This window comes from Haliaeetus leucocephalus, unplaced genomic scaffold, assembly GCF_000737465.1.
Source record: "Haliaeetus leucocephalus isolate CR32 unplaced genomic scaffold, Haliaeetus_leucocephalus-4.0 Scaffold656, whole genome shotgun sequence".
NCBI lineage: Eukaryota > Metazoa > Chordata > Aves > Accipitriformes > Accipitridae > Haliaeetus > Haliaeetus leucocephalus.
In genome coordinates, this window is record NW_010973092.1 from 3,213,796 (window position 1) to 3,231,861 (window position 18,066).

At 40.0% G+C, this 18,066-nt stretch overlaps 1 protein-coding gene across 1 annotated transcript; it reads right to left on the reverse strand.

The window, feature by feature from the left end:
* Nucleotides 1-11,366: 11,366 nt before the first annotated feature.
* LOC104838848 (chromosome unknown open reading frame, human C5orf15) lies at nt 11,367-15,345 on the reverse strand. The gene is made up of 2 exons (XM_010578838.1): nt 14,721-15,345; nt 11,367-12,959 (listed from the first exon to the last, which is right to left on the reverse strand). Exons 1-2 carry the CDS (start codon nt 15,327-15,329, stop codon nt 12,828-12,830), a joined length of 741 nt encoding a protein of 246 aa, XP_010577140.1. The 5' UTR covers nt 15,330-15,345; the 3' UTR covers nt 11,367-12,827.
* Nucleotides 15,346-18,066: the final 2,721 nt, after the last annotated feature.

Genomic DNA, 18,066 nt, shown 5'->3' on the forward strand with positions numbered 1-18,066 from the left:
TCAGTGAGAGAAGGGTTCTTGTTTTCCTGTATGATACCTGCATACTTCCACATGCAACCGTAGTATCTGAGTATTTATAGCAACTACAGTAACTTTGAAAACTGTTGGCTCTCGCACTTTTCTTTTGGTGTCAAAATTCTGCTAGAAGCAACAGGCTTTTGTGTATCTTCAATAGAGGAAAATATTTAAGATTTGAGGGTTTGGCTTTTTTTTTTTTTTTTTAGAGGTTTGATGGTAATAGGTGATACATCACATATATCATTTTTGTAGTGAAGACCTCTATCTGACCAGTGATTTCCACAACCAATGGTAAATGCTTGTATAAAAATCTGTAAATGTTCCACTCATCAAACAGAAGAAATTGTGGCATTCAAATATTCTCACCCGAAAGCAAAATGACAATCTTTAGCAGACCAGAAATGAAACAAGCAGATTATACCCCCAGAGATAAAGGAATATGTTTGGAAAAGCTTTTAAGTATCTCAAGAGCAAAGGGTTATTTGAAAACCAACGTGTCAGTCAGACATTTTGACATGAACATGCTGGTTCCATCAACACCTCTATAGTAAATATTTCAAGATAAGCTTGTCCTGAAATAGAAAAACTAGCTACTTTATTTGAATGCCTTCATCGCTGTTGGGTTCCTAACGGCGAGCTAAGGCTCAGCATGATCAAGCTGGTCGAGCTGTGTAATCCTGAGGCTGGGGGAGAACACAGCCGGGATTAGGAGGGTGATGTCAGTCTGGGGAAGGCTTGCTCGTACAGCATGAGCACTCTCAAACCCCGTTGCTTGTTGAGTGCTCATGTAAGAGCTACCTGCCCATCTCCCATCCTGAACACTGACCTGGCTCCACCTTCCCAGGAAGGCTTCCCTAATTTGAAGGGGAACGCAGCCAACCCCTTCCCTGGGCCAACAGGGCATTTTGCTGCTTTGCAGCAAGTGCCATGAATTGAAGAGAAAGGAATTTTTACTTTTAGAGAAGAAGTGGCATCTTTTTTCCTCTTTTCGTAGTCACACCACAGCAGCTCCCACCCTTGGCGAGGTGTCGGCAAAGCTGCAGCCGCGAGCCTTGGAGAGAGGGGAGGAAACCAGTTCCCCCTGCTCTCAAACTAGGGCCAAGCACCCAAACCACCCTCTGATTTTTTTCTGCATTTTTCTTTTATTTTCTCACACAGACAGAATGCTTTCCCTTTGCTCCCTGCCCTCAGTGGAGTCTCTTGCAGAAACTGCTGACATTAATCCCAGAAGTGATTCAGAGAGAGGGGAAAAGAGCGCTGTAAACCCAAACAAGAATGAGACCATCTGGCAAAAAGAAGCAAAGCCTGTTAAAAGCCCACTTTGTCCTTCCTGCATCTCCAGCACAAGCTGTCAGTAGCATTTCAATAGGAACAAGTTTCATTTATAGTGCTGCACACAGTGCTCAGTTTAATTTAGGCTTTTTATTTTTCCCCCTTCAATATTGTTTGGTTTACTGTACCAAAGCTGGTGGGATTGCTTACGAAGTAAGGTATAATCCAGCTTGAGTAACAGCATCAGAGCCTCGACCATCATCTCTAAAGCCTCAGCCCTCAATTACCCGAGCATCTGTTTGCAATTCAGTGTAGAGAGGGAATTAAACAACACTCAATGCAACAAGAAACTGGACAGAAATATGTAGACTTATTCAATCTTGCTGTGTTCACGGTACTAAACCCTTCCTGCAATAGTCACTCACACTCTCATCCTGCCTTTTGAACGTAGCCTGTCTGGGGTTCGTTGCTAGCACCACAGCTAGAGCAGCAGGGAGCTTTGGTAGGGCCCTTACTCGTTACCACTATTAATACCAGGACCTGAGGAGCTTTACACCACCTGAGCATCATAAAATATCTTAAGCTGGAAGGGACCCATAAGGATCATCGAGTCCAACTCCATGCTCCTCGCAGGACTACCCTAAACATTACCAACCTTACCGTGAGGAAGAAGCACCATGTCATGCCTGCATCCGTCACTGGATGGAAACCAGAGGAGCCTAAAGGAGCTACAGCACTTTTATTCAATAATATAAGTAAAGTAAATTCACTCAGTTAAGTCCAAAGCTTCTAAGAATATTCAGCTTATGCAGAGTAGATTCAAGTATTTAAGACAAGCACTAGAATAATCGCGAGTCACCATCCAATAGCACTCTGGTGCTGCTGCTGAACCACCACTTCTTAAGCACTGTGTCATCTCCAAGCTCTCCCAAAACCTCACTGGCATATTTTTAATGAGAAACCATCTCTGCTGCTGATATTTCCACCTCTGGATCCTGCTCTATGTTCTAGGACTGGCATGTTACAGAGAAATAAAGTGGGAAGTCAACCAGGGGGCGTGGTGGGTGCCATGATGGTCGTTTTCCTTTTCCTTTAATAGTTTTGATTAACCTTTGTTAGGAAGTCAATCACCTTAATCTTGGGAAAAGGGGCGTGTTAATGACGGCACCAATTTAGTGAGCGTTTTAAATTTTAGATTCAATTTTATTTTTTGCATGGAGCATAAAGAGGAATAATATCAAGGACTGACATGCTTCCGAGGTACATCAGAGTCCTTTGAATATTAACAGAGCTCTTCTCTGAGCACTCCCTGTTGGGAATCACAACTGGTTTTAAAAGAAGTTAATTGCTTCTGTAAACATGAAAATGAATCGCCAGTACAGGGTTGGCTTTAGTCATTCTGGGACTGGGATTCTGAGGACAGGGGATGGGAGACCCTCTCCTGCTCTCTGCTGTTATATACTGAATATAGCATCTGTGCATCTTCTACAGCCCTCAGAAGGGTTCGTATGGCCATTGGTGGTTCAATAGCCATGGGAGGACCCATACGGAGCATGTTGGGATTTGAAAAAGAAAGTATGACACATAGATACTGCAGAAGATGTACAATTCCCACAGTGATGCTCACTGGTCTGGGGTTCTTTTTGGCACTTGCACTGCATTTCCTTTAGCACTGGGGAAGGAAAGAAGGACGACTTAACTGGAGATCACCTGAGACAAAGCAGCTGTTAGCTGGGGAATTTTTATGCCTCTCTCAAATGTAGAAATATTTCTTCCATGTTCTAAGTCTCCCCCACCTCTTCTAAGACACATTCTTGCCCAACACTGCAGCTCCACAGGCATTAGCAATTCCCATACAATGACTGCACATGTGTGTAATTGGAAGGAGAAATGGCTAAGGAAGTAATTAGGCAAGCAAACTATTTACAGATACAAAATAACCACTTTTCAGACACCAAGTTCAACAAAGAAATGGGTATTAGCAGCATGCATGCAATTAATCTATTAACTAGTGTTTTGGTGACGGATTTCTAAATCTGTATTTACTCAAGCACATAGCAATCATTTGTATATTGCTCTGAAAAAGGTTAGGTGCTGTCAGGTAAAATTCATCATATTATAATCCCATAATTAGCCACATTTTTTCATTTTCTATATTTCTGTTACCACACAGTAACATTTAGGGAGATACTGGTGTCTTTGTTTTCCCATGTTTTCCTCTTGCACAATATTGTAGAAATGTATGTTGGGTTGAGGAAGCAGATTTCTTTTCCTCAGGGTTAGAGAAGATCTCTGTGATTTCAAAGTTGGAGGTTATTTTGGTGAGCCCCACAAAAGACTATTTTTATTCTTATAGTCATATATATTAATCCATCTGGGCTGTAATAATAAGGGCTCATGATGCTAGAGACCCACATTTTTCAGGAGAAAAAAAAAATACAGCTCTGGGGATGCACCCTAAGAACAACATACTCAAAGGAAAAAAAATCCATTTCTTGAGGGTTGGGGTTTTTTTTAATTACATTAAAAAGAGTCGGTAAACACCCCTCAGCATTTCTGTCGCCTTAGCGCAGGAACAGTGGAGGACCCGCTCTGGGCCAGCGCCCCAATTCACCTTGTCCTGAATACCAGTGCTTGCCTCGCTGAGCAGACGGGGGTCCCAGAACCCCTCCAGCCTCATCCCACCACCCCACTGGTGCAGAACCAGCACCCGCAGGTGCGACCAGAGCCCGCTGGAGCAGACACTCAATTGCACGATGCAGTAGAGCCCTACCCCTCCTCGCCCCCCAAACAAGCAGCTGAAAGCGAAGGCGTGTGCTTTACGGGATCACGCCGGCCGTCTCACCGTGTCAGCTTTTGGCTGAAGGGATCCCAACGCTCATTTCTGAACTTATTTTGCACTTCTCCAGCTTTTTGCTGGCTGGAAGGCTGCGTTGCATGGTGCAGTCACACTCCCCCCTGCTGGCTGCTTCTCCAAAAGCAGGGCAGCATCAGGAAAAGCAGGGAAAAAGAAAATTATTTTAATATCTCAACTGATGATTATTTTTCTTCTGGGTATTACTTAGAGAAAAGTTGCCCTCAGTAATGACGGTTTCACAGCGCCAGCAAGGTAAGCTTGCTTGCCAGTTAAAATACCTTCGTGTGCCTCACCACTGAATTCTTTCTGTAATACAACTTTCATTTAATGTTTTAGCTGCCCACCCACCAGCAGAGGCCCGGGCAGGAGCAGGCAGTGCTCCGGGCAAGTGCTATGGATGGCAGCAGGATCCTCTGGTTCTCACAGCCACCGCCCGGCCAGCAGCAGAACACATCTCATTTGTACTGTGATACCCATAATATTCACGCCGAAACGAGAAGGGATGAGTGTAGGGCTTTTCTGGGGTGGAAGAGCTAAAGAAACCACCCAGTTCTTTGTCCTGGCTTTCTTTTAAAAATAAGCTCCTTCTGCAAATCAGTCCCGTGCAGACCAAGGACGAGGTGGAAGGACCGACCTTGTTTCCGAGGCTCAGCCTGTTAACACGTGCATCCACAGGTCACTAAAGGTGAACTCACACTTCCCAGCTTCGCCTCCCCACGCAGGGCTCAGGCTCCTGCGACCCTCCGACCTGGATGGGCATGAAACCTCCTGAGTCAGCAAAACTCCCCTAAACCTGTCACACCAGCCCATGACGGTAGGAAGAGGGAGAATCAGGCAAGTGCATTCAACTTCTTGCAATTTCTGGACCTTCAGAGTGAGAAATCGGGTATGGAGCTGACAAAAGGAGAAGGCTGGACTCCTCTCATGTCACATTCAAGAAGATTGTACCTTCAGCTGTGACACGGTGCAGAAAAGCCTGTCCCACACGCTTCAGCCACAAACAGTTGGAGCCTACAGTATATAAAGTATACATAGCTGCTCCAGGGCTTTCCACCGCTTACTCAGAGCCAGGGTGACATTGGGACTCTCAAATATTTACATCTTACTACTCTCCAGAAGGACCATCTTCATTTGGTTCCCAGCAGGAGAGGAGATCCCAGACGGACACATCTGCACAGCCCATTAGCTGACAGTGGTTCCTGAACCAGCAGAGAGCTTTTTGGGCAAAGCTAACCACCATCTAAACCTTATCACAAACCACATGGCCACAGAAAAGGACTTGAGATGCTACCACCTCCTCCAGAGTCACCAAACTGCGACGTGTGAGGGCACCGCAGCCACTTCTGTAAAAAGTTGCACACTTTATATTAAGCTAAACTTAATAACAAAGAGCCCAAAAGAAGGTTGCCTCTCAAACTGCCCCAATACTGCTAAGATAACATGTCACACAGCCTTTTGTCATTTTGTTGTACAATCCAGCCCAAACCCTCTGTACTTGGATAGGATCAAGGACAGTATTCCTTCTGAGGGAGCAGCTATTCAAATGCAGAGAATCCTTCCCATAAATGATACTGAAAATGTGACCTCACTCCTTGGAAGATTGTGGCTTAATTTCTGCATGATGCCATTACGCCAGTTACTTCCACCTCCTTTCCCTCCCCAAACAACATGGAATATAATTCTCCTTTTCTGAACATCTGGCATTCCAGCTGTTGGGATTCACAGTCAACATGCATTAGAAATTAAAACGTATTCTAGATTAACTGGTCAAATTTGTCAGCTAATACTGAAAGGATAATTTTTAGATGTTGAAAACACTTTGCACTTTTATAAAGGATAATCAGCTGTTTCTTGCCCCAGTGACTGCAGCTCAAGAACAGTCATCCTGTTACAATTTAATTTGGAAACTTAACAGAACTGTTAAGGATAAGCATGAGTTAACCTTAAAAGATACATCCTAAGGTGAGTCATCACAGCTTGTTGTAATGCAAAAACTATGCCTTGTAGGTACTTTTGAAAGTTTTTTCACTGTCCCCCACCTGCAGAGGGGCAGCAGTTATGCAGAGAGCATAACCATTTTCACCTCTGACAAAAAGTAAATGAATGCAGGGACAAAAAGGATTTCCATCAGTCATCACAAGTCACCCTGTGACACTGGAAGATGAAAGGCAGTAAGGTGCTAACAACATAATTCCACTGCCTTGCAGAGCTAGCTGATAATGAGTATCAGCTCTGTGATCAACAAATGCAAGTGTCTCCTAATTCATGTAATCTGAATTTGAAATATTTCAGCATCCCTGGTACACCTGTGAACCTGAACTTCAGTTCTTAACCCCACCAGCTTCCTTAAATAGCTTAATCACATCCACTTCAACATTGTTTATAGAACAGTACAAAGTGATTAAATCTGGTTTCACTTAATCTTTAATAAAACCTCAATGAGTGCACCTCAATAAGGGTAACAGAACCTTTGTATTTTCATTTTAATAAAGATAGGAAATTCCCATGATTAGTGATTTCCAGTGTTAATAACTTAACAAGGCAATGTATCTTGTAATTAAAAATAAGTTTAAGGAGGCTGCTAAATTATTTTGATAATGATTTAAGGACCAATTACAGAAAATATGTCATTCTTCCCTTTCTAATTAGATATATCGGAAACAGTGAAGCTGAGAAGTTCTGATATTAACCATTTTTCATTACAGTGAGGACGTTCATATGCTCTGTATCAGAAAAGTTTAACAAAAAACAGTATAGGGACTCCTCTTTAAAGGACACTTGATTGTAAAAGAAAAGGTGTAAGAATGATGTTATTAGTTCTGCTGCTTTGAGGTGGCTGGGATATACAGCCTTGAAGATTACTGCTCTATCAGCCTTACATGAGGATTTAGCACTCCCATAAAGCTACTCAGCCTTGTAGGAGCACAAAATGCAGCTTTGGTTTGGATTTGGGACTGAAGAGGAAAGCCGCACAGCCAAGCAGGTGCTGTGGCATTAGGGGACCACACACCCACCATCACTGCAATGGGGCAGCACCACCCAGTGAGTCCGCTCAGGGATTTCCCTCCAAGAAAAAAACCACAAAAAAACAACCCAAACCAAAAGAAACCTTAAATCCTCAGGCCAGCCTGGCCCCTCCGCAACAAAAAACATGATGCTGAGACTGCAGCAACCAGTCGATCACCAGGCCTCTACAACGTAAAATGCTCTTGTTTGGGCTTGGTTTTATGAGAGAGCTTAGTAACAGCTTTACGAGAAACCAAATTAACAGTTTATGCTACCAAATGGGGAACATGCCCATCTCTGTTCTAAAGGCTCCCATCACTTGCCTTGAGCCAGCTCTGGCGCTGGTCTGGCTGCATGGTAAACCAGCTCAGTGCCCCAAAATGACTGAAAATCAAGCCAGGAAGAAGAAAGATTAAAAGAGAAATTGTTTTACCAGGTTAGGAACCTGCTTACCTTCCAGAGCAGGGGAGCGTGGCATGGCGAGGGGAAGCAAAAGCCTCCTCTCGGGATGTCAAGCGCTCTCGGTAACACAACCCCACTGCCGGCCAGACCCGCAACCTTCCCCTTCTCGATGGCAGCTCAGGCAGAAGAGCTCTGCCCGAGAGAACCTGCTCCTTCCCTTCGAGAGCAAGGATAGCTGCTGGATCACACCACCCTCTTCACCCCAAGCCCTGGGCAGCATCGCTGCCTCGAGATTTAGGCAGAAAAACAAGGCCCAAGCGAGTACCAGCTGACAGCCAGATTTCTCTGTGCTCAGCATGCCAGCTTTTCACCGACAATAAAAGCTAATAAGATCTCGGCCACTGTGGCTTATCGCAGGTTTCCTAAACTGGCCAGGGCTTGGAAAAGCCCTGACCAATGTTTTGTCCACCTTGGCTTGCAGCTGTGCTGCTCCCTATTTGGAAATTAAACAAAGATTTCCCATGCCTGAGTTACAGCTCTAAGAGCATCCCCCTTCTCCTTCTAATATTAATAGTAGTCTGTGTTAGAGCCACAGAAATATCCCTTTTCCCTTCCTATTATTGTTGTAGCATGTAAATTTAAGAGCGATCACATTTTTTCATCTTCACATTGCAAATTAATTTCCCATAACTCAAACCACCTTGCTCAGATAAACCTTTCCCTATTCACCCTGTATACAACTGAGCAGCAGCCAAGGACAGTTGACTTAGCTGAATAATATGCACTGGTACTAAATGAAAATTAAACCATAAATATTTTAAAATACCTGATTTCCTGGATAGTAAAAGTGGAATGTATCATTTGTTTAAACTATCCTATTCATTATTTCTTTCCTCATTTCATAAAACTCAACCACTAACAAGAACCTACATAAATAGAGCTTCAACTCTCATCTTGAGAAGTTTAATCAGAAAAGCTCTTCAGGAATATTTTATTCCTTTTATCAGAATATTGATGGATGTCATAATTCACCGTAATGTGAGAAAGTTTCCTTTCTTCAGCAAAGAAATTCATCAAGACATTTCTTGTTGGTAAGATCTGACATAAATCCGCTTGCTTTTTCCTCTATTTTATCTCAGCACCTTATGAATTTTTGATTGCCTGCTCTTAATTTTCCACAAGCAAATTCAACTAAAGAAATTAAAAAACAGTAGTTCAATCCTGATTACCTCATCAGCAAATGGCTCTTTTATTGCACAACGGATGACATATGACCCACTCTCCTGGTGCTGCTGGAGCCCTTATAAAACTGGATCATGAGAAACCTTTCCCTCTTTATCCGTACTATTAGGAAACAGCGTTATCAACTACCTAAGTCAATTCAGCAAGGCACTTCCCCTGTTCAGGCAACAATCCAAGGGCTACTGCGAATGAAAAAATATCCTTGAAAAAATGAAGTATCAACGTCACTGTGCACATTTCAAAACTTTTGTCTGTACAAGGGTGCAGTCCCTTTTTTTACAGTACCAAGATGACAAAGTGACACCCAAGGGCGCGGGAGAAGCAATTCAGCACAGTCGTTGGCCAGGGTGGAGGTGACAGTTCACTATTTTCTAACTTTATTTCGAGTATTATCTTGCTAAAAGTGAAGGTGAGCAAGCATATGCCATGTTGCAGGGATTGGATGGCAAGATGCCTTTGCTAACAGGCTGATTATTTAGCATTCACCTTTTCAGGACACAAATAACCAGTGTTAATTAGTACTGCAGCCCCTATGTTATGCTGGCATTATTAGCTGAATGCTGGAGCAGATCAGCAGTGAACAGGTTTTAACAGTGATATTCCACAAACATCATTATCTAAATTAATTTGCTTAGATGCATCCACAAACTTTCTGCTTTGGTATGACCAAACCTATCTCTTGGGGCAGCTTGCTACAATCACTGTCAACCTCATGGAACAAGATTCACCCCAAGTACTTAAAATACCTTAGCATCCTAGAAGTGAATCTGTTTAGACAATTCCCCAAATGAAACCCACTGTTCAAAGAACTTCAAGGATTTCAAATCCATGTTAATTCCCTATAAATTTAAAAACATTTGAACAAGCTGCTCTTAGTACCATTAGTAAAGAGCCTTATTAAAAAAAATATTTGTATAAATATTTAAAAGAAATTTTTCTTAGTTGTGAGAAAGAGGCTGTGCACAAAAGCTAAGAATAACTGCTCGTCTTAAGTGCTTGAAGTACTCAGAATGAGGTAAAGCTGCACTCTGCTAGAGAAGACACACATGCGAGCCATGATTTCATGACCTCAAGTATCAGATACCTAACTCAAAAGATTTCAGTACTGATACGACTATCAAGAGCAAAACACTCGAGAGATGATTTTCTCCTCTAAGGTAACCTCATGCAAGAGCCTGTTCAGAAAAGACAGCTAAATGGACATTTCAGAAGAGAATTTATTAACATTTGCAGTACAGCCAAAGCAAGTTGCAGTCCATTAGGCCTAAATACTCTTAGGTGCACCTAACAAATACTAAATCTGTGGGACAAGTATTGCCACAACACAGCTTAACATAGGAGCATTTTAAAATGGGATGACTGCAAAACAAACTGCAAAGCAGCAGGTTTAGTAACTGAGCTGATGTTAGGCCTTTGACAGTTCTCCCTAAAAATCTCTCAAAAATCAATCTTGCTACTAGCTGTGTGCATTCCTCCTCCAGCAAAAGTTACTGGGTTTTAAAAGAGTTGGTTTGTTGGAAGGAACAGCTCAAAAGCTGGAAAGCTAATAAATTTCTCTGCCTACAGACAGTCTTTTCACAAGGACAAACAATTTGAGGGAGAGGGCAAGGAAACGCAAGATTTTTCCAGCAATATATTAACATATAGTCTTAAAGAGGACATTGTTATTTGTTCAGAAAGCCTGGAAAAAAAACATTTAGATTGGTTTGACTCCACCAGCTGAACTATGCTTCAAGGGCTTTGGAAGACGTTCAAGATTAAATAAGGTAACACATCTATGAATGCCAGAAATCAACAAAATTTGCCTTATTTCTACTAATTTAGGTCAATGTTAATTTCCTACATTATTTTAAACAGTATTCTAGCTATTATAGTCAGTCAGGTGGCTGAAAATGTAGAATTTGCCTTGATGGCCTAATTCACTGGATGTGTTTAAGAGAAAATTACATTTGAAATGAAACTTTTCATGTGGGTATCACTGTACTTCTGTGCAGTCAGGCACTTCAGTATCTCATACAGTGTCCTGTGTAAGGCCTGGGGTACCAAGCTAAAAGGAAAACACAAGTGTTCCACAAAGTGTGAACATACTATTCTCTCCTGTCAAAATCACTACACCTTATGAATGTTATTTAAGGAGAAAGCTATTCAACTTCTTGGGTGCGAAAACATTAGCGTCCTTCTCTCCAATTCCGACATTTAAACACCCTAAAGGAGTTCTGCAAAGTAACCTTTCCCTTTGGATCTTGACCACAGCAATGTTATGCTTTAATGTGGGTACATTCAGATGAGAGTTTCAAGTATCTTCCACGAGAATTACTAATTATACAACTGAAGTAAAAAACTACTTCTTAAAGAATTTATTAATTCCTACAGCTTAAAAGATTTCATTTAAGCCTTGCTATCTACCCTACATACTATTTAACAGATGCATAAAACAAAACTCCATGCAACCCCTACACAGAGTGAATTTAATCAGTAACAGAAGAGATGGTTTTGAACTGGTTGTCCAATCCCAAGCGTAAGGAAACTCTTTATCGTAAGGTACTGTATAAAAGCAGTGAAAGTTAAGAAAAAACACAAGCTTATTATTGTCATTTATTTTAAAAACCTTATTCAAAATATTAAGTGATACAAGTCCAAATATGATAAAAATTACTGCAAGAAAAGAGTTTTGGGATATTTTGTTTGTGCTTTACTTCTTGTGGTTATGAAAAGAATGCATTTAACAGTAGGATTTAGAACTTTTAGCACTTCATTTGTAAGATAGTATCATGCCTTCAGACTCCTCATGCCAACAGCCGTAAAGTTATTTTTTCAAAATGTTACGTAACTACTTGAATACCAAGTCATTAATAATGGGGTTCTGATCCACTGTTATTTACATATTTATCAGTTTGAAAACTAAATCATAAACAGAATGTACAGAAAACTAAGATTTTATATTTTACAACTCATGAGAACATAAATAATGGAAGTACAAAAGACAAGGTAAAAAAAAAAAACTACTGTACCAGTAACTTGATTTACACTAATGCATAAACGTTTGTCAAAAATTAGAGTGCGCTGTCCACAGACTGGCAGCCCCACACACCATTACTTTCATCTGCCTGTTACCTGGGTCAGAATAACAACAAAATAAATTATTCTTACATTTTCAGGCCTCTCCCATTTATAGTATAATAAACCACATAACTGTTTCCCAACTGTCTTAAAATTCAACAGAAAGCTTTGATGTATTGAAAGCCTCTCAAGTATCTATATTTCAGTAAGATTATTCAACAAGGCTTATTTTCCATTCAGTAATTACAAAGATAATGAAATAGTCATAAATACCATTAGAGGAAAAAAAAGAACAGTCAAGAAGCTGCATACCTTCACAAAGATCTTGAACATTTTAAGGAAATATATGGTATATAACTTCTGAAATAAAATGGGCTATACGTAATTATTTTTAAATCGCTTACTGCATGAACCCATACGGAAATTATGAAGTTACCATGTTAGCTATTCTGCCTAAAATAGGATCAAATTTGCAACAAGAAAACAGAACAAAAAAAAAAATCCAAGATGAAAGATTTGCAGCACTAGGATTTAAGCATAGAAAAAAGTAATTATATTTTAAGTTTGCAATATAGTGGGATTTATGAGCCATAAAAGTGATTAGCAAAGAGATCGTTAATTTGATTTAGTGATGCCAAAGTCATTAATTTATTAGACCTAAAATATTTTATGCTTATTTTTTGTATTACCACTATTAAGACTGCTCCAGACAGAAGGGATGATGCTTAATGAATGGAAAGAGCACTAATTATTAAACTCTGTATCTTTATAGTTGATATAAAACCTGACCAAAGTCGCAAACAGATGTACCATGCCCTTGATCTTCCATGAGATTTAATCTCAAAAACATCCAGGTCAAAGAGAATACATCTCATTTCAGTACAAGCAGCGTATTTCAAATACCTGAATATCATTACACGACTAGGCAGGCAAAGAGTGATAAGTTCAACAAACGCAAATCACAGTGCTTTCAAAATACATAGTCATTAGTTATTTTCAGGGAAGGCATCGCTTCATTAACGTTTTGATCTAAACGATGATATTCCACTGTCCTAGAACACAGGCCATCCCTCCATCTTCGGCTCTGGACCAATAAGAAGATCTGAAAGAAAAAGCAGCCAACTTAAGTAATGCTATGGAGACATTTTGGTTTTGATAGACAGTTTAACAGTTCTATTGATATCACAGTTCTACCCCTTGATCCTGGCAATGGCATTACTGTTGCTATAAAACACTACACTAGTAGTCAGCCATTTCCATACTGTCCTTGCCATCAAGTCACTTACTGGCACAACTCAGTTGCAGTTTGGCAAAAACACGGCATTCAACACATAACTCTTCTAGTAAAGATATGTGCATAGCTTCACATAGCATATACAGGCTATTAAACTATCCCCAGATGGTGACATTTGTTCATGTATTCATCTTACCTATTCTGGCATTTCACCCTTGTTAAAAATAATTGTATTACTGGTGCTGAAACAAAGGCAACAGAAGCAGCAATGGTGTAATTTGATAAAATGTTTCTGCACTGCAGCTCAGTGCCTCCTTCAGCAATATCAGCAGAGCAGTTAAAGAAGCTATATGATAAATCAAAGCACTCAAGTAATCAGATTTTTAAATGTCTATTATCTTCACCCTATTTCGCCTTGCTTCTTACTGACATCCTCTAAGAATCCACTGTACCAGACAGGGCAACTATACTGGCAAAAGGGGAAATGGGATGGTGTAAGGGGGCACAGGGAAAGAAAAAGGAGAACCTAAACCAACTTGACTGCTGTCTCACACAAATACATGCCACTACCTATGTACTTAAAGTACTACTGTATTTTCTGTTCCCAAAATTATTTCTAAGTGCTAAAAAGTAGTATCAACAGCTAGCTTTTCAAAGGACACTACAAGCATTACTTCACCTATGTAGCAAAGACAACACATTTTTTTATCACTTACTTGAACTTCCCTCAAAAGTTAAATTTTCAAATGTAAGAAACATTCTTCAACATTTTCCCCTATAAAGATTTGGCAAACCACATTCCAGATATGCCATTGCACTGTAAAACAGAACTTTTAGGGTTTTTTTTAGCTGCGTTCTTTTCAGAGTCCCCCAAGCTGACCAAATCAGTGTTCTCTACAAGGATAAACACTAGATTTTCCTCATATCCAAAAACTAACCTATGATTTAATTGCAAATTTGTGCATGCATCTGTACTGGGTCTGGCTGGGCTGGTGTTAATTTTCTATGCTAGCAATATATTTGAAATAACACTCATCAGGCTACTTTTGAGATGCAGAGAATTAGTTTGCACTGAAGAAATAGTTACCTGAAAACTTGAGCTTCCCTGTGTAAAACCGGAAAGAGTGTTAAACATTTCCTAAAAATTTGCAGTTAAGCCCTCAGAATATCTATGATACAAAGACCACCTTAAAGTGAATACTTATTACAAGGACTGTCAGTTATAACAAGAACATTCCCACACCATTTGGGATTAAACCTTCCTTAATTTGCTGTTTATAACCCTGTAGAGAAACGAAATCAGTTAATGAATCACCTTCACTCAATTTGGCTCAGGTCTCATTTATAGAACTCATGCTGTACACTGCCATTGCCCATGACTGAACTGATTGATTACTGATGTTATCAATTAACTGATTTTCTAATCTAAAATGTTTGACTCGAGTTCATTTTCATTGTGCAGACAAAAATTACAGTAATGATCTGCATATTAGCATCACAGCAAGAAAAGTGGTCAAAGATTTCATTCTCCAAAAAGCTAAGTTTCTCTTATTAAAAAAGTGTGCAAAGCAATGCAACTTCATTTTAAATACTAAAGCTGTTTCTCTCAACCTTTCACAGCACACCTACCTTCCTCTTATTGTGATAGGTGACATATACAACAGCTACTAAGAAGGCAACTACAACCAGATGAAAAAAGAAATGGCTGTCTTCTTCTTCTTCCAACCCTGTGACAGAAACATCTTTTATCTTCTCATCAAGGGTCTTGATCTCCTCATTGTAATTACTAATGGTGTCAGAGTCATCATCTTCTGGTATCTCTAGGAGGTCTGGGTTGTATCTGGAATTCGATGTCACTTCATAAGGACCATAGTCATCTCCTCCATCTGATTCCATAGTTTCTTTTATGATGGGTGGTGAACTATTTAGTGTGTCTTTCAAATCTGTTAGAAGATCCTCTTCCTCAATTTTAGTATCTTCAGAAGCATCAACATCCATTTGAGATACTGGACTAGCAGTCACCGTACGAGAGAGAACATATGGCGGAGAATCACCTTTTGCTGTAGATGGTTTTACTGCAGTCACCGAATTGATTTTAGCTGTTGTTGGGAACGCCTCTTTTTTTATTGGGCTTGCCTCTTTTTTTGTCGGGGTTATACTCTGCAAGCTGTCTGTCAAATTTTGGGATCTACTTAGTGTTTCATTCTCACTTTTAGAAGAAATATTCTTCTGAAGCATCTCCACTTTCGCAGAATCTGAGAAAAGGATGAGAAACAGTCAAGGTTAAGCACAAGGCACTAACTTCTCTTGTGAAACTTCAGCTATAAAGGAAAATTATTGCAAGGTATTTACTTTATAGACAAGTAATCATATGATGAACAGGGCATATTTCACTCTGCAAACTTTTTAGAATTCATATGCAGAAATACACACTCCTGTACTTTGGCAACTTCAAAAGAGAAGTCTTGAGTGGGACAGGAATTAAAGCCTGGAAACACATGCTTTCCAGATTAGCATGCCAAAGTGTCCCTGAAAAATTTAGTATGCGTATTTTCCAGACTTAGAACTTCAGAGACATGTCCTCCCTCCCTCTGTGGATTTATGATGTCTTGTAGAATCATATAGGATTAGTATTTTCCCCATCATCAAACTCTTTCTCCCACATAATTTGCTGAGGTCTACGGAGGAAGAAGTTCTCAGTAAAGCTTATCCTGCAGTTAAAAGTTTTTAATCTTTCACCACTGCATATTTTACCAACAAAAAGAGAGAACGTGCTGCGATACCTCCTTCAGTCAGGACACAAGCTCCTAGCATCTCTTCCCAGGCACTTATTTTTATTAGATTTGCAGACACAGAAAAAGATTTCCAACCTTATGTTAACTCAAATGAAACTAGCAAACCACAGCTTAAAAAACAAAGCTGAAGGACAGACAATCTGACTGCATATGCTCCTGCAGGAAAGCCTTTTGTCGGCAGCAAATTATTATAATGAAGTAAGCCAGCAACAGCACCACGTAACAGTGCACCCTTAGGCAAATTCATAATCTCTCCAATGCTAGGATGGCTTTACAGAACTACATAAAACACAAGCTGAGCATTAAAACCACATGCAGGGCCCATCATCCCTTTTCTCAATCCAATGGAAGGTAAAAAAAGATGCAGAGGGAGTTCATAAACAGCCAATGGGTTTTTAATCCTAAAAAAAAAATAGAAAAGAGCAAACTCCTAATGTTTACAGCATGTCACTTCCAGATTCAAATCAGGAGGCACCTTAAAAATGAAGAACACATTTTAGACTTTCCGTACACATCATAATTTAAATAGTGGGACAATACTTGCCTTGTATTTTGGCATGCCAAACTACTTTTTAGTTTTTCTATTTTAAAAAAGTAACAATACTTTCATTAAGCACTCCCAAGGACCTCCCTGGTTCACTGGAAAGTTACAGATTCTAGAAATGAGCATTCAAGCAACTGCTTGTGTCAAATTACTCCTAAGTAAAATATTATACAGGGGACACTGAATCATGTTATTCATGAAATGTGTATTTACAGAGGATCAGTTACACAGACTTCTTGTTTACGTGGTACACCTTCCCAGTATGAATTACTCTTTAACTGTAAAACAGAGAAGACTCAACTAATCCCACATGAACTAGACATTATGGTGCCTCTCTGCTGAAGTTCAAAGCCAACTACTTTACATTTAACACACTTACTGTTGCTGAAGAACCTACTAGTCTGAATTATCGTATCAACATTAACTTGTTCAGTTCTTGTACAGGACAAGTTTAGGGAATTCCTATCTCCCCTCAGGAGTCAAGCCAGCTAATTACATACATGGAGATAAATATGATGAAAGGCAGCTGCAAGACAGTTTCATATTTATAGCTAGTTGGCATGTTATGAGTGAGGCAGGTAGACCTTACCGCAACCCTCACCAAACAGACAAAAAGTACAGCTAAATTGTCTGAAATATAAACAAGCATGTTTTTCCTACAGAACTACACTGCATGTATCCTTACACTTCAAAATATTCTTAAACTCATTTTAACATGAAAGTTTTAGAAGGATATATGCTTAAACACAAGGGACTCCCACCAGCTAATGCTGCAGCTTCAGACTGAGAAAGAATAATTTCCTATTATTCCTAAAAGAAGTTATTTTTTGTTTTAATAGGAGTGGCAAGTTCAGCAACTACACCACAATTATTTATGACATCTACCCAAAACTATCTGGCATTATAAACGGTGGTTGCGCTGTTTACAGTTACACAACACTGTCAGGTGATACTAGACACAGTGCCTGGACTCCAGAAATGCCTCAGCTTGAGAAATAGATATTAATGTCCAATCACAGTGACAGAACTAGCAACACAGTCCTCTTAGTAAACACTGTACATAAAAACATCTGACGGGGTCAAAATTCACTTCCAGGAAAACTTACTTATTAGAAAACAAGTTGTTCCATGATTTTGAAGTTAAAAACTCTTGGTTTCCTACAGGTTTCTGTCCCACATCCTGAACCTTTTCCTTCATTACTAGACCAGGTGAGGGGCACCACAAGTAGAGCTGGTTTGAATATACTGACTGACAAGCAAGAAAAGAACTGCCAGCTCAAAACACCCCCCTTCATTTCCTTCAATAATTCCCTTTCTCTTCACTGCCCAACCAACAGTGCATCTAAAACAAAGAGGAATTCACTGCACTTGAAATATGTATTTCTTATTAGCATTTGCTTGCAGTTGGTTTGTAGGTTGAGGGCAAGTGGTAGAAAGAAAACGGACATAACTTAGGAGTCAACTTGCAGAATAACATCAACTTATTTTCGGGGGGGGGGGGGAGGGGGGCTAAAAACAGGCACCTAACTAGAATAACTAGAACAAAATATTAAATCGGATGAGCGAAGCAGACAGTTAAACCGATCTTCGTAGCAATAAAACAAGGTCAACCCCCGCCGAGGCAGCAGCACTTGAC

Excerpts from the sequence above, each read along its gene's own strand:
- LOC104838848 (XM_010578838.1), bottom strand. The coding sequence starts at position 15,329 with ATGCTTCAGAAGAATATTTCTTCTAAAAGTGAGAATGAAACACTAAGT. Across the intron at positions 12,960-14,720 it reads CCTATCACAATAAGAGGAAG|ATCTTCTTATTGGTCCAGAG; the intron begins GTAGGTGTGCTG and ends TTTTTCTTTCAG.